The sequence below is a fragment of the Gobio gobio genome, assembly GCF_949357685.1.
Source record: "Gobio gobio genome assembly, chromosome: 23".
Classification (NCBI taxonomy): Eukaryota; Metazoa; Chordata; class Actinopteri; order Cypriniformes; family Gobionidae; genus Gobio; species Gobio gobio.
The window spans coordinates 24,387,056-24,410,523 of NC_137119.1; the positions used below are offsets into that span (position 1 = coordinate 24,387,056).

At 37.7% G+C, this 23,468-nt stretch overlaps 1 protein-coding gene across 1 annotated transcript in view; it reads left to right on the forward strand.

Moving 5' to 3' along the window:
• The first annotated feature begins 1,549 nt into the window (after positions 1-1,549).
• The window catches only part of cspp1a (centrosome and spindle pole associated protein 1a), a 28,814-nt gene continuing 6,895 nt past the window's right edge, over positions 1,550-23,468 (forward strand). The window contains exons 1-26 of the mRNA XM_079806728.1: positions 1,550-2,190; positions 2,322-2,391; positions 2,522-2,625; positions 2,823-2,903; positions 4,589-4,684; positions 4,833-5,158; positions 8,030-8,106; positions 8,185-8,281; positions 8,377-8,434; positions 9,182-9,531; positions 9,710-9,828; positions 10,105-10,183; positions 10,378-10,489; positions 13,038-13,185; positions 14,049-14,135; positions 14,512-14,633; positions 14,730-14,879; positions 15,391-15,531; positions 15,636-15,743; positions 18,018-18,084; positions 18,169-18,295; positions 18,548-18,687; positions 20,189-20,326; positions 21,714-21,757; positions 21,914-21,977; positions 23,044-23,126. Of these exons, the coding sequence (XP_079662854.1) occupies positions 2,116-2,190; positions 2,322-2,391; positions 2,522-2,625; positions 2,823-2,903; positions 4,589-4,684; positions 4,833-5,158; positions 8,030-8,106; positions 8,185-8,281; positions 8,377-8,434; positions 9,182-9,531; positions 9,710-9,828; positions 10,105-10,183; positions 10,378-10,489; positions 13,038-13,185; positions 14,049-14,135; positions 14,512-14,633; positions 14,730-14,879; positions 15,391-15,531; positions 15,636-15,743; positions 18,018-18,084; positions 18,169-18,295; positions 18,548-18,687; positions 20,189-20,326; positions 21,714-21,757; positions 21,914-21,977; positions 23,044-23,126 (3,063 nt within the window). The 5' untranslated portion in view covers positions 1,550-2,115. The remainder of the gene's footprint in view (positions 2,191-2,321; positions 2,392-2,521; positions 2,626-2,822; positions 2,904-4,588; positions 4,685-4,832; positions 5,159-8,029; positions 8,107-8,184; positions 8,282-8,376; positions 8,435-9,181; positions 9,532-9,709; positions 9,829-10,104; positions 10,184-10,377; positions 10,490-13,037; positions 13,186-14,048; positions 14,136-14,511; positions 14,634-14,729; positions 14,880-15,390; positions 15,532-15,635; positions 15,744-18,017; positions 18,085-18,168; positions 18,296-18,547; positions 18,688-20,188; positions 20,327-21,713; positions 21,758-21,913; positions 21,978-23,043; positions 23,127-23,468) is intronic.

Consider the following 23,468-nt stretch of genomic DNA (forward strand, 5'->3'; position numbering starts at 1 on the left):
AAATCGATTAATCGCGATTAATCGCATCCAAAATTAAGTTTGTGTTTACATAATATATATGTGTGTACTGAGTATAATTATTACGTATATAAATACACACACACACACACACACACACACACACACACACACACACACACACACACACACACACACACACACACACACACACACACACACACACACACACACACACACACACACACACACACACACACACAGATGTGTGTATTTATGAAAAATAATGTATATATAAAATATTTATATTTATATATAATATAAATGATGTAAATATATATACAGTATATAAATGCAAATATTTCTTAAATGTATACATTAAAGAGTGTGTATATATAATAATTATACACAGTACACATATATTATGTAAGCACAAACTTTTATTTTGATTGTGATTACAGTTTTTCTCAGTCGCTTTGGTACATTTCTCGAATCATCCTCGATATTTGCAAAACAGTAAGTGCATTTCTTAAAACAATTTGTACAAATAGCAAAACACCATGGATTACCTGCAAAAGCCAGTCTCTTCCTCAAACTCCTTAGTTCATCTCTCAAAAGTAAATATCTGTGTCAACATGTCAGTGCCATCAGAATGACAAGTCCTTGTGTCATTGTGTATGGAATATGGATAAGACAGTCAAATTGCTTAGTCATGTTGTCAGTATAACAGTGTACTCTGATGTATGTTCTGATGTAAACTATGGGTAAAGTTTAATGACAATTATTGTAAATTATAGGTTACATCTTAGTGTATGTGGGAGTTTGATTGCAAGAGACTGGACAAGATTCACATTTATGCTTTTACTGTTTGTACTGTAATTTGTTGACAGACCATGTCATTGCGATATAGAAAGGAAAAAACAGCTCTGCATTGCACAAAGAAAAAAACAAAAGTAGAATGTGAACGTCTAATGGAAATGGATAGAAATATGCTTGACATATTAGAACAACTTTTTGCATGTAAAGACTTATGCTATGAACTAATGCCTAAATGTTGTGGGGGGCGAGACTATTCAACACTCAACAGAGACCCATTATAATACATTTTGATCAACATGACATAAGCAATTGATACTGTAGGAAACAGCAGAGAATTGTACATAATCTTTTGCATGGATGTACCAAAGCATTTGCAACTCCTTCAAAGAAATGAGAAACTGCTTTTTTGATGTGCACAAGTGACAGTGATGTGAAGATTGAACAGGTAGTTTTGAGAATTTCAATTCTGATCTGAGAAATGTACTAAAGCGACTGAGAAAAACTGTAATCGCAATTAGTTTATTTTATTTTGTATTTATTTTTTGTAATTATTTGAATTAAGTTTAATTATAAATTATTTACAGCGGATCAATCTAGTTTGTCCTATTAATGGATGCTGTAACCTTATTTCTTTATTGTATTCATTGTTCTGTTTTTTCTTATTGTATATGTGGATAGTGTTATAGTTTTTTCTTCTGTAAAAAGTGCTATGGTTTATATAATTGTTGGTTAATATACCCTGATCTGTCAATAAAAGTAGGACTTTTATTTTGAAATGCATATAGTCAGCTGTGAGAACAACTTTTGAATGGTGATTAGAGAATTAGTTAGTAGCAGTAGTTCCACATAAGGCGCAAGATAATATTAATAGACATCTCATATGATTGACATTTGCTCACCATTAAGACGGTCTCTTAAAAGTTTTAGATAAACGAAAGTCGGATCAAACCCAGGACAAGCAAGATTTTTAACAAGTAACGTTACAGGCAAATGGTTGCACCGATCGCACTGGTTTATTTTGCTTGACTATTCACGATTCTGAATATCGCTCAGAATGCTGTCTTCGATGGGCTGATCACTAGGTTTTGAGACATAACGCCATTGTCTTAAAGTGTGGGAGGTTGAGGCGCGTGTGTTGTGTTGAGTTGTTGCCTAACAACCTCTGCGTTTGCAGCGCCTGCACTCCACGTCGGCTCCATCTTCTCCTCTAAAGTATTTCTTTGTTTCCATGCCCAGAGAGCAGCATATTCAGTCTGTGTTATCGACAAGAGCTTTATCTGATAACTGCTTCTCTCCTGTGAAGAGCTGTTCATTAACGGCTGATTCTGGTTTGGGAATATGAATGTCAACATCAGCAACTTTATGGAAGAGAGAAGGGCGAACACAGAAGAAGCACCGTACATGGAGATGAAGGTGAGCTTAATTTCTAATAAAAAATAACACCCTGCTTGGGTGTTTTAAAATAAAACACGTACGTTTGTATATGTCTATATATTTATATTTCAAGAAAAGTCTTTGTTTTATTACTTGTCCATCTTTCATAGACAAGTTTTGGTAAAAAGGAGACCATCAAACCTGCTCACAAAATACCTTCACAACCCAAACAGACCAAAGGCAGGCTATATTTCAATAAATGTGTAATTTCAGGCAAAATGCATATATTTAGTATTTGATATTAGTCTATTTGATTTTCTTTATTATTTATAAATGCTGTTGGAGATGTTTCATGTTGTCTTATTTCCAGAAGAGAGTTTTGGCCTCAGTTTACCTCTGGGAGAGGAATATGAACGAAAAAAGCAGAAGTTAAAGCAAGAGCTACGTCTTGATTACCGGCGCTTTGTGTCTGAGGTGCAGTATGCTCCTCTTTTAGAAATATGTAATATAATAATGCTAATAAATCTTACAATAACTATTTAAAACATACAATAACGATTTTATTGCACACATTTTTTTAAACTACAGCTTTAAATAGTTTGTGTTGCTGTTTTTAATCATATTTTAAAAAGAAATGTGTATTTTTTTTTTAATCGTCATTTCTTTCTTAGAAAAAAAATCAAATGATTGCTGATCCACTTCCACAGTCCCAGATGATGTCTCTCCCCATAAAAGAACGGAGATCAGCGAAGGTAAAATTCTGCATTTTGTGCCATGACCCAGTTCAGCCCGTTGCACAAAGACCCACCCTTTCTGTTTGGCAAGCCCTCAGTGACATGAAAAATTATTTGCTTACGCTTAATGGATAAGGTATCTTGTGGCGACCAGTATATTGCTGGACTGCAGATCTGTTTTGTGTAAGCATTTCAAATTTGAACAAACATAAAAGTCTTATTTGATCATCGTTTATTATTACCACAGAATTTTTTTTTGTTTTTCTATTAAAGGGGACCTATTATGCCCTTTTACTAAGGCCACATCCACACAAAGCCAGAGCTTTCCCTATCCAATATTTTTTTCTTGTCTCAAGTAATATCTGCATACACACAAAACCACGTAAATGGACTCAAAATGATGTAGTATACATGCCAGACCAGTATGTGGCAGTGTAATTCTGCCACAGAGATGCACTAAAAACGGAGAAGAAGACTTGGAGCATGTCATGTGGTGTCTGACTAGGGTCGAGACATGGGGTGATGACGTCATTGTTTCACGCAAGGGTGACGTTTTCGGATTTATCCACTCCTGCATCTGGTTTAAAAAAAAAAGTGGTTTCAGGTTCCCAAAACACTGGATCCGTCTGGACGAAACTCTGTTATGATACAACATTTTTATGTATACAGCTAAACGTGTATCTGTGTGTACTAAGTCTTGATTTTGTTCTCACATATTTTACATTGTTGCAGCACCTCTCTTCCCAGTCTGTCAGTAACGCTCCATTTAGTTCCTGTCTCTATGAAGTCCTTCCGAAATGCATAATGTGCTCTAATTGGTCGGATGGACTAGTGTGTTGTGATTCATCAATCGCTTCGATCATGTTTCTGAAATGTCACGCCCCTTACCATAAGGCCAAGTGTCCTGTCCACCAAAGCGTTTTCCCAGAGGCTAGGATATTTTTCCCCCCAAATGTTTTAAACGGGAGCTTCGCGTTTTTAAAACGCCAGGAGCGCAACGAGGCGTTGAACGTCTATTTCACGCTGAAGCTTTTTTTTACCGGTCACTGAGAGTTGAAGAATGTTCAACTTTGGGTAAACCGCAGTGCTCATCACTGTCTTTTTACCCTGCCGACCAATCACAGTGGAGGAGGGGTGGGACAAATACAACACTGACCAAACACCACATTCTGCTTGTACAACGTCAACAGATGCAAATATGTATCGACATTTTTGGATAGAAACAATACAGAAACAAACTATCTGTGAAATGAGATACTAGTAACACTTCCACAGATATTCCGTATCATAGTAAGCAAAGCGTCTCAACCACTGATCTATATAGAGAACATTTATAATATAGATCAGTGGTCTCAACTGAAAAAATGCTGTGCTGCCAAAACGCTCTCAAGGGCCAACAGCCAGGTATTTTCAGCTGACTAAAAATGCTTAGGTGGACACGCAAGTTTTAACACGCTACTAATGCAACTCAACCAGGCCTGCCCCCTTTTTGCGTATGTCTTGGCTGGGAGTTATTTAAATGAGGAATATTGTGACGAGTAAATACCTGGAAGAAAACTCTCAAAGACAGTGCTTACTGTCCCTTTAAATTGGACTTTGTTCTTTATAATTTTGCAGACCTTTTTTATTCAAAAACAGCAACAATACACACTAAAGAGTAAAAAGCATAATGTAATGGTTTTGTCTTTTGTGAATCTATCCAGGAAAAGCTGCAAGATGAGAGGAAAAAGGAGTATAATCTGTTTCTCAGAGGGCAAGAGGGAGGACAGAAACTAGGGAAAACTTCAAGTACTCCACAGGTTTGAATGAAATAAAACTATATTATGTTCAATACAGCAACACTAGGAATAAATAACCTTCACAAATGTCCTTATTGAACCACAATTTAAGCGTTTTTAAAACTCCGCATACTTGAATCCTCTAATTCTCAGCTTATGTTTCTGTCAGGCCCTGGAGAGAGATAATTTTGGCTCGATTACTCCAAAGTACCCTGTTGGTTCTCCAGAGGTACAAGCGCAAAGGGGCAGTCAGGGCCCAGAGAACATCGTGTTCTCAAGGAGGGATGTTGCTACTCTAACTGAGCCCATTTCCGGAGTTCCTAAGGTATCAAGGCCACGGAGACAGTGGGTAGAGACGCCAGATCGCTGGGTAGGCCCTCACCGAGATCACACCAGTTCTGAAGAGGAGATCGAACTCCTAGAGAAGGAAAGGCTTAGAAATGTACAGGAAGACACTGGTGCAAACAGGAGAGGAGGAAAACACAGCTCACACAGGTGCATCTTACAAGTTCTCTCTTCTACTTCCTGTTTATTCTGGTGGCACTCAGAAGTTGATATCTGTTTATATTTTAGGAAGCATAATAAGAAGAATTTTCTTGAGGGACTTCCATCTCTAGTTAAATATATAGGTTATAATTAGGCCCATGTGGAACTCTGACGAAAGCTCCACGGATTGGCACACAATTAGGGCTTATGGAAAAAAAATATTGTGACAAGCCCTATCATACATATCGATATTTATCACAATATTATTAATATTTACTATTAATAGGGAAGGACATGCTTTCCATATATGTTAGACCTTGAGAATGAATGTAAACTTGTTTGTTCACAATTAAACTCCATAGAGTAGCAACCTTTTAATTTAGGGCCCCATGAAATCAATTTTATTTTTCCCTAAATTCTTTTAAATTTGTTTTGTGATTTAATACAAATTTATATAAACTTTTAACAGTTTAATCAAGCCTTTAAAATGTAATCAAATATAACAATAACAATTAATTTACATCCAAACATTGCATTTTTAATTTGTCAAGGAAGATGCTGCACAACAGAACTGTATAAATTTAAAAACACAGAAGAAAAATATCTTCCTTAGAAATATTATTATTATTATTATTATTACTTTGATAAGCACATTTTAGTATAGTAGTGAAAGATTTGTCATAATTTCTTGAAGTTAAACCAAACTTTTTTGACAGTTTGTCGTGAAGATCTTTGTTTCAGTTTTCGTGTATTTGACGGTTGTTTTTCTCAAATGAAAGGTGAAAAGCTTGTGTTCATGAACTTGAGAGTTCATGTGTTCACATATTGTGACGGCAGACGCTGAAAACACCATGTTTGAGTTTGTATATCAGACGAAACTGCGTAGTTCATTCACACAGAGACGCACAGAAATCATTTATTAGTGACATTCACTGACCGGCTGTTGTCACTTTTATTTCTGCTGTGTGTTAGGCTGTTTTAATACATATCGAGTTAAAATCTCCAGAGTGCATCATCGTTATCGATATGATAACGTTTATCGCCCAGCCCTACACACAATAATAGTGCTTATCATTCACAAAATTGACCATGTAATCCAGTCCCATCAAAGACTATAGACTCCTATTACTTATGAATGGGCGAAACTGCAATGCGGAATAGTCTCGACTTCTAAAGTAAATGAGCCAATAGCTGATTGGTAAAGTCATTGCATCACTGCAGCTGTCAATAGAAGCTCTGGTTCCCATAGAAACCTAAAACTCTTGCTTAGGACCGCACATGTACATTAGCTCGTCTAGCCTAAAAAAATATGCTTTTTTTAATGCTATTTGATCATATCATAAGAAACAACATTTATGGGACAGTTCATGTCAGATTTTGTTGCTGATTTGAAATGTGATATTTAATTCTGAGTTCGAGTGAACTGACTTACCTTGAAAGGGACTTAGGTCCCATGCATTATTAATTTATTAGATTTTCAGTTGCTTGCATAAAATTTTTAATATTTTTGGTTTATTTAATATATTAATGATATAGCCTTGATAATTTGCTGAATTCAAATCAATATTTAATGTCCATCTTCCTTACCATTGTCATTAACACACACTACCATTCAAACTTTTGGGTTTTAAAAAAAGAAAATTGTATCTTATGTTACCTTATGTTATTTATGATTTATTTTTTAAATCATAAATAAATATGTTACCAAGGTTGCATTTATTTGATCAAAAATACAAACAGCAATATTGTGTAATATTATTATAATTTAAAATAAAAACAATTTATTTTGATATTTTTAAAAATGTAACTTATTCCAGTAATGATGAGACCCTACATTTCCAGAAGCCATCACTCCAGTCTTCAGTGTCACATGATCCTTCAGAAATCATTCTTTACTGTCACTTTCGTTCAATTTAATGCTGCTTTGTTGATTTTTCAGAAAAAAATCTTACTGACCCAAATATTTTCAAGGGTAGTGTAATATAATACATACCGGTACATGAAAAGAAGATGGTTTAAGCAGGGAAAAAAAGCTTAAACTTATTTTTTGCAATAATAAAAAAAAAACGCATTTGCAGATGGTGTTTTTCACAACTTGTAGAGGACGTGAAATTAACAGTCTGACTATATCTGTGGAAAAATAACTCATCACCATAGCAACATTCAAATAAAAATAGCTTAAACAGATGAAGAGCCAATATAAACAAATGTAGAAAGTAGAAGGGTTGTATGCATTTTTAGAGGATGTAATCTCTGTTAAATTCAAAGTTTTCCTTACTAGACACAGTTATTGCAGACGGCTGTCATCAGGAGAATAGACAGACCCTGACAGCACATCACCTCAGCACTGATCTGCAATTAGAGTAATCTGGGTTTAAAGCCAACTTTACTTTAAGTGAAATTACTTTTTTTCAGTGAAAATAAAACTGCAGTGAATCAAATCGCTGAAGTGGCAATTACTCTAGCAGGAGTCTGTATTTTATAAATCCTCCTATCAATTTTCTGTCTTTTGAGTCTGCCTGTGGCAGAAAAGATCGAAAGAGGTGATTTGTTTTCAGCCTTCATTTTACCTTCAAAATATTTTGTAGAATTGAACTATTAAGTCTGAGGGTTTCTAACAATGCAGAGACTGGAAACGCTGAGTTTGCTGTGTTGGATCGGCTGGATTTATTATCCATTCTATCAGTAGGATTGTATTGATTGGTGTTGATGCAGAGGCTCAAAGCATCTGATGGCTCTGCAGCCAGGCTCTTTAATCCACTGTGTGTGTGTATGTGACGTAATGGTTTGGCCGGAGCTGCAGCGATCAGGGTGTGTTTTTAGTGTAAGACACTGGATGGAGTTTTATGGCCTTTTTTGCTTTGTGTGATTTTATTGTAGTCTACAAGCACCGACTCGAGCGCAAAACAGATCGGTCAACGACCAGATGACAGAGTTTGCGACAGGACTCATGATTGGTAAGGTCAAATCAAAACTTTATTTACGGTGTATATATATAAAAATGTGTCTATAATTTCTGTGACTGGGTCATATAGGTACTACTGAAGGGGATGGGGCCTCTCAGAGGAGGAAGGAACGTTACAAACTTGAGCTGCTACAGCAAATAGCCGAACAACAGAAGAACAAAAGGAAGTGAGAAACGATTTGATATGCTGATTTGTGGGTATTGTAATTCAAATCTTTATGGCCTCAAATATTCACTTGACCATCTAAACTCAATTATTCAGGGAAAAGGAGCTTGAGATGAGAGTGGCTGCAACAGGCGCTGTTGATCCAGAAAAGAAGGTGAAGGTCGTCAGATTTTTAATCTTTGATAACTTTGATAATTCATTGTTTTATATATTTGTATAGATTTTTTTTCATACTTTATATTTAAATATACATTTTGAATGAATTCTTCACAACATTAAAGAATAGGAAATAAATAATATTTTGCATAAATATTCTGTGAAAAAAAAGAAAATTAAGCCCATTTTATGCGAAATAATATAATAATATATACAAAATATATAATTTTGTCTTTTAAATTGTCATAAAAATGAATGATCCAAAATGGTTTGAAAAATTTGCTTAATTTTCTTGAATGACTATTAAGATGTTTTTCCATAATGGAATTTTTCAAATAGAAAATCAATAAAACATGTTTTCAACAACCTCATGTTGTTTTAAACCTATATGCTGTTATTTTTCTGGGTAAGTAGAAATATTTAAAGAAGCTTTCTTCAGCTTTTGTTTTAAATAAGTTCCCAGAAGGACAACAAAAAAAATCCTGTTCATACAACACATTCACAATGTTCTAAATTGGTGATTATCAGTGAATAATTTCGGCCTGTTCCTCACACAGAACTATTGTATGACTTTAAAAGACTTGTAATATTGTGTTCAAACGTCAAGTAAATTTTTCTCTTCTCTCACTTTGGAACTTTTGAGATTGACCCAGTATCTTGGGCTTTAACACATTTTCACTGCAGCCATAGCTGTGCAACAACTGCTGTGCTCCTATTTACAGTTATATCACCTTGTTTCCCACAGCCAGACCGAATCAAACAATTTGGTGCCGTGACCCGGGAATACGAGGGCAGGAGAAGGGATGTGCCTTACCACCCAGGGCTGGGTCTTGAGCTCTTCAGGGCTGACTCTGCCAGGCGGCTCAAAGAAGAGAAACTTCTACAAGCACCAAGGGAGAGCGCACCCCCCGAGAGACCTCGTGTTGCTTTCCAGTCTCCGTCTCTGGACCACACCACTGTCTTAAGCCGGCTGGCTAACACATCAGGCCTTGGCCTGGAGGCTGGAGCAGGGTTTGGGGCCAATGGTTACATCCCTGTTACTGAAGACAATCACAGAAGCCTCTCAAGAACCCTGGGGGAAATAGTTGCTCCAAGGTTTGTGTTAGATTTTGTGTTGTGTTCCTAGATTTTGCACTGAAGTAACAATTGTACTGAGATTGAACTGAATTAACTGAAATAACAAAAGTTAAAGTATTTAATAATATGCCTCAATAATACTATAGACACTATTTTGTTGCATGTTTAATGAAATGCGTCTGTTCTCTGATGTCAGAATTACAGGTGTACGTCCTCCGTTGGGTCCCTCCCTCACTGACTCCTATCAAACTCCTTATGATAATGCATATTACTATTATGGAGCCAGAAATCCTCTAGACCCCAATCTGGCCAATTGTAAGTGGCCTATCTTTGCTTTAGCATAATCACAAATATCATTTATACCAAATCTGGTTAAACTAAACACATCTGTGCTAATGTATGCTATGTCATTTTATTGATATCTGTGTTGTTAGTCTTTATGAGTAGTATTATATTGTAATATGAAAGTTGTCTCTTCAGTAGATGCATTCTAGCTTGGGTCCCCTGATAAATATAGCTGTTTCATTTATTTCATGATAAATATAGCTGTTGAATGCCTGTTTAAAATGTGTTTGTTTTTTTGTGTGTTAGATGGACCAGCTGGGGGTCAACAGTCACACATCCCTCCAGAAGCACACGTTCTGCAGCCTCCCTCTGAAGGCCTCACACAGTAGGCACATTTTTCATACATAACTTTCATATTGAAATGACAAAAAAATTGTCAAAATTTCTGTGGAAATATGAATTTCTAAATAGATTTATAATGTTGCTTTGGTAATTTTAAGTTATGTTGAGGTGCCAATAGGGGGCACATTTATTCATATATACCAGAATAACATGATGCTCATCTCTGTCTTTCCTTAGACCGATCAGCCATGCTGGAGTTGTTCCCTCGGGACCAGCATTCTTTTCTTCCAAGCGGCTGCAGCAGCCCATGGAAAGTGCTGTTAACTATCAGGAAGCCCTTAAGCAGCAGGTACTTTCACAATATTTTATGGTGTGAAATTATTTAATTGTCATGCCATAGAAATGGTCAAAATTATTATTTTAATCCCCCTAGTTTAAAGATTTTTTTTAAGGAAAGCTGCAGTAACAGGGTTACACAGATTTACATTTTAATGCTCAAAAATGCATTTTAATTGTTTTATACAGTTTAGAAAGTCAAAAACTCCAACATGGGACAAGTCATTTAAACGGTTAATTCACCCCAAAAAAAAAAATTGTCATCATTTACTTACCCTTGTGTTGTTCCAAACCCGTAAGACTTTCGTTCATCTTCAGAACACAAGTGAAGATATTTTTAACAAAATCGGAGACGGTTCTGTACTCTCCATTGACAGCTACGCAACTACCACTTTGACGCTTCAAAAAGTTCATAAAACGGATCAGTGAGATCCAAATTTTCTGAAGAGACACAGAATATGATTACCACAACTTATGGGTGCATTGATGAATGTTGATATGTGAATAAAAGCCTAAAATATATCTGTTAAGCATATAAAGCGATCAAGTCTCTTCAGAAATTTTGGACTAAACCGCTCGATTCATATGGATTAGCTTTACTGTCTCTTTATGAATGTTTTGCAACGTCAAAGTGGTAGTTGCATAGCTGTCAAATATCTTACTTTGTGTTCCGAAGATGATTTGTCTTACAGGTTTGGAACGACATGAGGGTGAGTTATTAATGACAGAATTTTCATTTTTGGGAGAACTAAGCCTTTAAAGAGGGATGATACAGGCATCTTTATTAAAGCCAGCTACTTTTTAAGATTATATTAATTAAAATTAAATAATTTTAATGAATTATGTTAGATGAAAGTAGTGTACACTACCGTTCAAAAGTTTGGGGTTTTTAAATATTTTTGAAAAAAGTTTCTTATTCTCACCAATTTGCATTTATTTAATAGAAAACACAGGTAAAACAGTAATAATGTGAAAATTTTATTACAATTTAAAAACTTTTCTATTGTAATATATTTTAAAAAGTAATCAAGAAACATTTATTTATTATTATCGATGTTTAAAACATTTGTGCTGCTTAATATTTTTGTCAATACATTTTTTCAGGATTCTTTGAATAGAAAGTTCAAAAGAACAGCATTTATTTACTTATAAATGTCACCTTTTGATCAATTTAATGTATCTTTGTTCAATAAAAGTATCATTTTCTTTAAAAAAAAATCGTATTGACCTCAAGCTTTTGAACGGTAGTGTATATAAAAGCTTTCTATTTGAGTCAAAATCTGCAAAGGGCTAATAATGGAACAACAGTTTGTGATTTTCTTTTACTATTATGGCTTTAAATAAAATATTTTAGTTATAAGAGACAATAAAAACTACTTTGTGCATCAAAACCACTCCTTTCCTGATTTTCAAGTCAATGAATTTGTGACCGCTAAATGTAAAATTTTTGACAAGGCAAATGTGTCGGTCTCTGAGTAACGTAATTTATTTAAGCCATGAAATACATTTTCATAAAAAATAAGTATAATGAACTGCATTTTGAACGTCTCCAGCTCGTTTTATAATTACCCAAAAAATTAAAATCACCCCTTACGCATGTTATCATCACGTCTGTCAAAAACTGTCGGTTGCAATATTAAAGCTCAAAATGGCTGCCTTCTCAGTTGTTTAGAAGATTAAGGCAATTTGATACAATTGTTTTATTTTCCAATAAAAGATGATCAATTTTCACATGATTTGTTGCATTTAATTACCCCTTAACAGATTTTGACTCATACTAAACAAAACAAAAGAATTTTGTGCCTCTAATGATTTTAAAACTGCAATTGGACATCAAAAAGTACCATATTTATGGAACGTGGTGATATACTGTTGCAAAGCATAGATGTAATGAAGTGACATGCTTGATTCGGCTGCAGGTTTAAGTTTCGCTCAGTGGGTGTCAATGTGGACACAGGAGAAGGACTCAGGGAGGATAAATTGCATTATCTTCCTCTATTTCCTCAGGGGAACTTGATATTAAAAGGTATATAGCTGGAAAGATGTTTGTTTAACTGCCTGGTTACAAGATCATTGAGTCTGAAATAGTGCAGGGAAGGGTTTGAAGACGGATGGCCTTGAATGCTAATCTGTGCTGTTGAGTGAGTTCACCAAGAACTTCAGCAGTCTGACAGGAAGAGATCAGAGCAGAATCCACTATTTCCCAAGGTAAGGGGAATCTAGAGGCAGATTAGGGTTACTTTAAAGTTGTTCACTGAAAGTCTTCTCAAAGGTTACATTTAAAGTCTGATTACAACATGTTGAGTAATGCTACTTTGATTTTGATGTTATATTCTTACAATATTTGACATTGAGGCTTTGTTCAGGTAGGCATCACTTTTTCCTCATATCCAACTCTCCCATTTAGTTTATTTGTAGATTGAAGAACAAACACTTTATTTCAGTTTTCATTTGTCAATATGCGGCAGATAGGATTTAAACTTTTTTTTTTCTTGTCTGAAAAACAAATCAGATGATGCACTGTGTGAACAAAGCCTAATTATCTGAATTTTGGAGCACAGATTCAAGAACGACAGCAGAGACGGTATCGTGAGAAGGTGGAAAAAGAGCTGTATGACGCTAAACTAGAAGCTGAGATGAAGGCCTACGTGCCCTGGGGAAGAGCAGGAGGAGGAGCCCCTCTTAGGGACGATCGTGGAAATCTCATCAGTACGCATGCACAGTTCACACTTCACTCAGTCAACTCCCTGTGCACTGTCAGCTGCAATCACTGCAGTTTAATAAGGCTTTAACTAGTGCAATCTGCAAATGGTGGACCATTAGTGGGAGTATTGCGAAAACCTTTTTTTTTTTTTTTTTTAATTGTTTACATACCCTTTGAATCTGCCAGATATTAATCAAATTCGAATGGATTTTTATTGTTTTATTTAGTACTACTCTGAAGTTATTTGACATTTGACACAGATGTTTATATGTATCAGGGTTCCTACAGTCATGTAGAAAATCAAGAAAAAAAGTCAAGGAATAATCATGAGAATTCCTATAGTGAATATGATTTTCTTTTTCTAGCTTTGCCTCACTCAGAAATATCTCATCAGCTAGAAATGTTCTTTGTGAGTGAAATCCTTCCCCAGTAATCATGAATGATTGTAAAAGATGTAAAAGACACAGATAAGGTTTCATTGGTCAAAAGATGTGGGAACCCTGACATATTCAACAAGTCAAGAGAGGCACTTAACACACTAACACAGAACTCTACAAACCGTAATTGATGCTCATTAAGGTTCAATATACTTAAATATTTGTTAATAAGTTTCTACAGGGCTATAGTGTTTATAATCCTTTTTTAAATGCTAATTTATAATTATGCAGATGTTACAAGGGGTATTGAAAATTCCGAACACAGCTATATAATGTAGTTATGTAACTTGTATGCACTATCTCTCTGTCTATCTGTCATCCATCCATCCATTTTTACTGTCATACTGATACTGAAATTTTGTGGCATCAGTCATAGTGATTTTATTTTTCATAACAGTAATTAAATCATAGTTATGTCTCTGTGTTTCCAGGTGATTTGAAACGAATGCATAAATCAAATGTGGAAGCATATGATTCCGGAGGCAGAGTGGCCCAGATTCCAGTATCTTCTAGGACAGGTGACAGTAACTTCACTTTATGCATCAAGTAACTGTGGCTACTGAATTACAATTTGTCTCACAATCACAAAAAGTGTGTAACTTACTTGGAATAGAACTTTTAAATATTTGTAATGACATCCACTTAGAGCAGGTTTTCAGCCAGTGGTCACTGATGGTACTGCATATGGTCTGTGACCTTCTAAATAAAACAAATAGAAATTTAGGAAAATACAAAGAAATATGTACAAGTTATTTATATTTACTGAAGAATAAATATAACCATGTATGAAAATTATTAAAAAAGGTGGGCAACTTCTGACCTTGTGGATCAAGCCTTTTAGAAGCTAAAAATAAAAGACCTTTGCGAAAACCCAAATCTTTTCTACCCCTGTAGAGCCTGCAGGTGTTTTCTCTTCTCAGCCACCTGTACAAGCACGGGGTAAACTTTTCAACGAACTGCCGACTCCACAGCAGCTCCATGACCAGGAAATGTACAAAGATTGTTTAAAACAACAGGTACGGACCCACTTGCCTCATTCAGTCAGCTTTGTATTATGTTGTTTGTGCTTTTGGCTTGCCATTTCACCTTGTCATCATCTTTGGGATGAACAGATCGAGGAAAAGAGGAGAAAGGAGGCAGAAGAGAGGGAGCTGAGCAGGCTCGAGGATGAGAAAGAAGAGAGACGGCTGGCCGAACAGCGAGCCCGGATAGAAAGGGAGTATGAAGAAGAGCAGGAGAGGAAGCGTCGGAAAGAGAAAGAGGTTCTTGATTTGCAGTTATATCATATGAATCCCAAAAATGGCCTGCTGTAAGGACGATGTATTCACTTTGACCTTTAACACAGTGTTCTAACCAAACATGGCATAATTGATAAAAACTATCCCTTATGATTCCTAACAAGCAGCTATTTTTGATGCCATCAATGAAAAAAATATGCTTTTTGCCTTCATAATGGAGCAGTTACAGTATCTTCCAGCAGGGGCTAACTGGACCATGCTAACCCTGAGCCCTTGACCTTAAAAAAAAACTTCCATTGTCTATTGTCAATAGCGTAGCGACGTATAAAGCACAGCTAACACAGAAGTCACTTTCAAACCAAGCAGCTTTGTGATGGTCAATGTGAAAAGTAAGAGAAATCATGCGAGATTCCTATTGGAATGACTGGATTTCACGCACAAAAGGAGCTGAGGAACTGAAAATATGACCACCCTTATGTTGAAAGAAAGGTACAGAGTCATAGGATGCACTTCCTTTCTGTCACACATTTTGCAGCAAATAACCAAAAATGAGGAGTTGAGCAGGCAAGCCGAAGAGCGCCGTAAAGAGGCTGAGAAACTGAAGAAAGAAGCAGAGGAGAAGGAGAACGACGTCCTGAGGAAGAGACACGAGAGAGAGCAGCAGACACATCTGGAGGTGAAGGGTGCACATTTTTAAGTCTGTTAGATTTGTTCATAAGGCTTTTACCTCAAACCAAACATCCTTTTTTGTACTGACACATCATTCTCAAATACCAAAAGGTCCACAGGGCACCGTCACCACCCCTACCAGCCTTGCAGAAGCAACTACGTCAGCAGACGCCTAGACCTCCATCGGTGGAGAGCCACCGCTCCTCTGCAACTGTGTCTGTAAGTGACACACAATTAAATCATGCTTCACATGCCGTTTAGACAGCAATGCTTGGGTGTTTTCTTCAATTATGGGCACACTAGAAATGAATCGCTTTAAAACACTTAACACTCTCACTAGTTTAATTTGTCCTCTAATGTTCAACCATACACTCACCTAAAGGATTATTAGGAACACCAAACTAATACTGTGTTTGACCCCCTTTCGCCTTCAGAACTGCCTAATTCTACGTGGCATTGATTCAACAAGGTGCTGAAAGCATTCTTTAGAAATGTTGGCCCATATTGATAGGATAGCATCTTGCAGTTGATGGAGATTTGTGGGATGCACATCCAGGGCACGAAGCTCCCGTTCCATAGCCTGACGTCGTCATACTCAATTCTAGTCAGAATTTGAGTCTGATACTGCTCCGTTGGGCTGTGATTATGGGGCGTGTTTCAACCGAACCAGGAAAGACCTCAATTGGATAGACCTACAACCAATCAGAGCAACGGAGCGACGCATAACGTTAGTTGTCAAATGTCAACAGAACTCAACTGCACTGTGTTGCCAAGTCCGCGGGTTGAACGACCCCAATTATGTGATATACAGACCCAGGAATGCGAATATTAGCAGGCAGCCCTGCCAAAATAACACATAATTTACCCCCCAAATGCCTTTTTTTCCCCCGGAGAAAAAAGGCATTTTACCCCCCAAATGCCTTTTTTTCCCCCGGAGATACCCCGGAGCATATACGAACAAGTTCTCCGTTTAGGATTAGAACAAATTCAACCCAAGCGTTCTTTGGTGACGTGGATGATAACGTTACTGTTTATCATCTGTCCATCATCGTCTAAAGCCCGCCCTGACAAATTCATTGGTCCGAGCAGTTTCTGTTCGGGCATAATTCCTTCTCTACGGATCATTCCAGACTGAACTGCCCGTGTAAAAATGTTGTGGGCGAGGCTAAGTTCGGCTGGCATCCAGGCTACCCGTTCCACCACATCCCAAAGATGGTCTATTGTGTTGAGATCTGGTGACTGTGGGGGCCATTTTAGTACAGTGAACTCATTGTCATGTTCAAGAAACCAATTTAAAATGATTCGAGCTTTGTGACATGGTGCATTATCCTGCTGGAAGTAGCCATCAGAGGATGGGTACATGGTGGTCATAAAGGGATGGACATGGTCAGAAATTGGCACTAAGGGGCCTAAAGTGTGCCAAGAAAACATCCCCCACACCATTACACCACCACCACCAGCCTGCACAGTGGTAACAAGGCATGATGGATCCATGTTCTCATTCTGTTTACGCCAAATTCTGACTCTACCATCTGAATGTCTCAACAGAAATCGAGACTCATCAGACCAGGCAACATTTTTCCAGTCTTCAACTGTCCAATTTTGGTGAGCTCATGCTAATTGTAGCCTCTTTTTCCTATTTGTAGTGGAGATGAGTGGTACCCGGTGGGGTCTTCTGCTGTTGTAGCCCATCCGCCTCAAGGTTGTGCGTGTTGTGGCTTCACAAATGCTTTGCTGCATACCTCGGTTGTAACGAGTGGTTATTTCAGTCAAAGTTGCTCTTCTATCAGCTTGAATTAGTCGGCCCATTCTCCTCTGACCTCTAGCATCAACAAGGCATTTTCGCCCACAGGACTGCCGCACACTGGATGTTTTTCCCTTTTCACACCATTCTTTGTAAGCCCTAGAAATGGTTGTGCATGAAAATCCCAGTAACTGAGCAGACTGTGAAATACTCAGACCGGCCCGTCTGGCACCAACAACCATGCCACGCTAAAAATTGCTTGAATCACCTTTCTTTCCCATTCTGACATTCAGTTTGGAGTTCAGGAGATTGTCTTGACCAGGACCACACCCCTAAATGCATTGAAGCAACTGCCATGTGATTGGTTGATTAGATAATTGCATTAATGAGAAATTGAACAGGTGTTCCTAATAATCCTTTAGGTGAGTGTATATGTACATGCATCACCATCACAGGAGAATTGCCTCTAAAAGTCATGAAAATTCCCACCTCATTGTCATTTCCGCCACATCTCAAATCAAATGAGAATATTGTGTTTAACTGCCTTCTGTGGTGGAAATGACATAAAACAAAAAAAGTTCAAATCTGTTAGTTTTGATGACAAAAATCAACCACTGTTGAAGAAGGACCAAATTAGGGTCCACATTGCAGCGTATTCTGGCCAAGAACTGCCCACTTTAGACGGGAACGTCTGAGGGAATGACATGTAAATTAACTAATCACAGTTTTCCCTGTCTGTCTTGAATTAGATGCGCTCGATGTCAGCACCGCATTCTCCCCCGGTGCCTGCCCGCAGGAACGAGATCAGGGCCACAGGTAACTTATATCACTGTCCTTTACAGCTGCGATGGCTAGAGTGCATGCAAAGTCCCTGAACTTTATACTGTCTTTGTGTTTTAGAAGAAAAGCAGACAGTGATCAGGGAGTTATCAGCCTTGCGTAGGCAGCTGCGGAGTGAACAGAGACGTCTGGAGGGACAGTTAATACAGTCCAATGGAAATGACCACACCCCTCCTGTTCATGGCAGGTACGGTAATAAACAAACATCCTGCACAGACACATTCAGAACACGTGTGCCTCCACAAACAACCTAAGTGAACAATATTCTATGGTATATTTGTATATTTGGTAAGTAGGCATGTAATACATTGTTGATAATGTGCAGTCAACAGGTCAATATTACAAAATAAATCCCTTCAGAATGATGCACCTGATCATCCCGTCATGGTTTGTTTCGTCATCCTGACCCACTGTGCATTATGCCTTACATATTGAACAGGCCAAGAGAACACCTCCCGCAGGATGTCTTTGAAGTGGCAAGACTACGCAAACAAGTACCCACCAGGAGGCCGGCTTCCCAGACCATTGCAGCTTCCAACATGCACAACCTACAACAGTTTAACCAGCTGAAGTACAGAGGTAAATGTCACACTGAGTTTCCTGTCTTTTGCTTGAAAAACCTTTGCAGAACAATGACTTCAATGGGCCTGTAATTTCACTCTCAAAAAGACTCTTCACAGCCATGATGGCTCCCGAAATCCCATTCACCAGCCTTTATTAACTTCAAATGTCCACCAACAGCCGCACTCGTTTCCTGTTGTTGATGCTCCGATCCTTTGTTAGCTTCAGTGTAACCTCAAAAAACTGCCATCTGCTCTCCAAATACATTTTGAGGTCACACTTTAACACACTGGCTAAATTAGTGACATGCCAAGATGGCCGCCATGTTGACTGACTGGCCGTAAAATGGATTTTAGGTTTCAGGCTTTTAAGTTAAACTTTAAAGATCCAGAATGATGGATGGATGGATCTTATGGATGGATGGATGGATAGATGGATGGATGGATGAATGGATATGATGGTTGGATGGATCTTATGGATGGATGGATGAATGGATCTGATGGATGGATAGATTTTATGGATGGATGGATGAAGTTAATAAAAAAGGATCCATTGGTAATCAGTGTTATAGTTAGTTAACTAAAACTATTAATATTTGGTTTGTTAATTGAAATAAAGCTGAAATAAAGTTTAAATATTACATTAAAAGAAAATTAGAAATGTTGCATTGGAAGCTAACTGAAATAATATTTTTAAGTTGAAGTACAACAATTACTGAACTAAAAATGAAAATGAAAAAAAAAAAATAGAAAAAAGCACATATCAAAATGACTTTAAAACTTCAAATAAAAAATAAAGGTTAATTTAAAATATTAATAAATACTATAATATTATATAAATAATAATAATAAATAATAATAATAAAATACCACTGTTAGAAGTAGGCAATCTATATTTTGTTGGGGTTGTTAGCACAGATGCGAATCGAGAAGGATTCAACAGGAGAATACTATTTTAGCTACTATGAATTATCGTTGGAATTTAAATTTGAGGCTTAAAATCAATTACACTTGCATCCCAATTCCCAAGAGCAAAAACCTGGAGTCAGTGAAAGCTGCATTGTTTTATATCCAATGTCCGCATCCAAGTTCTGAGCAGAGGAGAAGGTTAAAAGACTTCCTAATCTGCTCAGAAGATGGATTCAACAGCTCTTCCTCTCCATCAGCTCACCCCATGGGTTGAATGGTCGTATCAGTCATCAAACCCCCCAGCAGGAGAGAAATAAGTAGCATCTCTGTGAGCCGTGACTCAGCGCATGGCTCCATGCCCTTGCTTTGTCATGCTCTTTATTCAGCTCTGATTCTCTCTCTACATCTCTGTGTCAGCTGGTTTGGCCATGGCAGAGCTGCAGTTCTCCTGTAATGTGTGATGGACAACAGTGTTTTACAATATGAGTCTGTGTTTTCCGTGATTATATTTGTCCATATCTCTATTCAACATCCCTTCATTATCTGTCAGTGATGCTGTATTCCTGGAGGAGAGGATGACTCTTATCTGTGTGTGTTTGTTGTGTTATCAGATGGTGCATCTCGTGAGGAGGTGCGGCAGACATATCCTGACCCCCCCAGTGATGATCACAGTCTAGATATCCAGCAACAGGCTCTGTTACGACAACAGCAACGAACCATCAACAGCCTGAGGAGGGGCAGAGCTGCTGGTCAGTCTGTTTGTGAGGGATGGGCTTTTTTGATGTCAGAATTATTGGCAATTATTTGGAAATAAAACAGAATGGAAGCCTACATGTTAATATAGAAATGAATGCAACTTTAATTCCGTGGAAAGGGGCAATTAAATGCCACACAGGATGTTTTTTTTATTTTATTGCACTACTTTTCTATCGTTTTTAATGTAAACATCACCTTAGACTGTAGCGCTCGCATCTTCTCATTTAACATAAAAAAACCCCCGTCTCTCTAGACCTGCATATTGCGTTTTTAACCGCTAAAACGCATCCTGTGTGAATGGCCCTAAACTGATTAAAAGATAAACAGTGCATTTTTATTTCAGTGCTGTTATTTAAACAGTACATTCAGTTTACAGCATCAACAGCAAGCCAAAGAGGGCAAGGTTTCAACTGAACTATGCATTTGCATTTTAAACACTTATGCATTTTAAACACTTAGCTACATTATGTTCTAGCTCTGTCCATGCAATACATGTACGTTCTTAAATGAGCAAGTTTTTTAAGCTAATTTCAACTTGGCATGAATAAAAAATCAAATCAGAGCGGCATATTCATGACCACACCGCAAGATACATATTCACAAATACTACAACTCGTAATTACCTTAATAGCACACAAATATTTTTACACATTTTTGTTCGTGACTGCAGCCTCTGCTTTTCTGCTACAGACGGAAGCGCGCGCAGCCTATAAGACGCTGCGCCGTTATTTTCAGTTTCACTTTTTGGGACTTTGGCTTATTAACTGTATTCCCCAGAGTTAGATAAGTGATAATATAGTCCCCAGTATGTATACGTTTATAAGATGGCTGTCTCATGCAACCTTGTTATTTGTACACGCTGTGACTATACACATCACAACATGTAAATAGGAAAATGTTGGCGTTATTTTGTCACTTATTGAGCAGTAGGCTAGCTGGAGCCATATACTTCCAGTCTTTGTGCTAAGCTAGGCTAGCAGGGGGGTGTATCAGACAGAGTTATGGCACGCACAGAGATGAGAATGGTATGTATGGACTTATCTAACTCTGTGGAATACAGTTAATAAGCCAAAGTCCCAAAAAGTTGGCGTGTTCCTTTAATAAACGAAAAAATACTGCACATTTCTGGTGTTATTTTTATGATTGTTTGGGGCATTCTACAGCCCTTCATCTAAACGTTCAACACAGAGCCCATCTCAGATCGTAAAAAACAAATGAACACTATCAGTTCCTAGATTCTGATTGGGTGGGCAAGGCAGACGTTTGGGTGGGCTCAGCCCACCCTTGCCCATGCCTAGAACCGGCCCCGCATGTAAGTTTTTAATATTTACTGAATATATGAATATAAAATATAAACTCAAAACTGTTTTCCCTGGGCAGATTACTTTGATGTGGTGTCTTCAGGACAGCAGCATCATAAGCAGGTGGGTCTACCTTGACTTGTGCGCCACAAATAAATCGACTATGTTTTTTCCTGACCCATTTTTCTGAGCCCTTAAAGGGTATCTGCACTCCGTTAGCACTGTCTGACGGTTCTGGCTATTGACTTGACGTCTTTATTGATGTGTTTATCCCCCCAGAGGCTGAATTCTGCAGAGGATCCGGGCAGACGCTTGCTGTTAGACTCAGAGAGTGCCTTTATTGGTAAGTTCCCCTAAAATGAAAAACGGAGGGAAGCGTTTTACTCACCAACATGTCACAAATGCTTTTTCACCTGAAAAGTTTAGACTTTTAGATTACATTTAAACTACATCCACCTGTATACATAATACATAAAGGGACAGTGCGCCCAAAAATAAAAAACCGTTCATCTTTTACTCACCCTCGTGTGGTTCCAAACCTGTATGACTTTTTCTTTTTTGAATATAAAATAAATAGTTTTGAGAGATGTATCAGTGTCTATGTCCTCACAATGGAAGTCAAATGGTTACCAATATTCTTCTTTTCTTCTGTTTAACACAAAAGATATTTTGAAGTAATACAGGTTTGAGGGTGAGTAAATGATGACAGAATTTTCATTTTTGGGTGAACTATCCCATTAAGAGTGTACACAGAACATATTCGGCCATGAAGTATTTTGATATATAGTTTAAAGGCCATACTTCAAAAAAACTAAACACATACACGTAAGTTGAGTTACAGTGCTTGTGCAACACAGTCTCAATGACATGCAAGATCCTATTCCCCTGCATCCTACCTCTAAATCATGTTATTATGATTTTTAGGTCATTTTTAATTTAACCATTTAGCTATAGTAATATAATGTGATCTGTAATTTAAAAGACACTTTATGGGTAGCATTAGAGTTGGGTCACATCAGTTAACATCATTTAGAAACAATAGACGTCTGTGGGAAGTATGGGTGAGCGTGTGTCAGTATGAACAGCAGACAATGCGTGACACCACCGTCAGACAGCTGCTGTCACTGCCACCAGGGACGGATGACAGCTATGAATACAAGACAGAAGAGAGATTGACTCTGGGATGAGGATAACGCCTGTCCTCAGCGGCACCGAGAGATCAGCAGTCACCAGTCTCAGTCTCATTCATTAAATGCCATTTCATTTGCTCAGTTTCAATTACCAAGCTTTGATTGCTTGAATCGTGCATGTTTTGAGCTAGAGAGAACCTCGAGAGAGGAATGACTGCAGAGCCGGCTGTTGCTGAACATTTGTCGGCTGTAAATAACCAATCAGTTGTTTCTTCACAGACCCTAGTGGCGATTCATTCCGTCTGCAATCTCGGCGTGACCAGAGAGCGAGACCGGCAGTTAGGAAGGGAGACATGTCTGATGTAAGAGACCCTAGTTGTACACAACTACAACCTCACTTGACCAAGGCAAAGTCATTAGCTCTGTTCCAAAACTTAGCTGCCTTGCTAATCATATCGTACATGGGCAGCTACTTTCCAAACTGTCATTCAACAGAACGTGGTGCTTTAGAATATGTGGGGGGAAAATGGAAAGTATTGGCTGCATCTGAAATTGCACACTTCCTTACTATATAGTAGGTGGAAAATGTAGAGTAGTATGTCTACTACACGCATTGATTGTGATTTTGGATGCAGGCATAGTTATGTTTTTAGAAAAGCATGTCATGTGCGAGACGCTGAAAAAGAGACGATATCACAATGGTC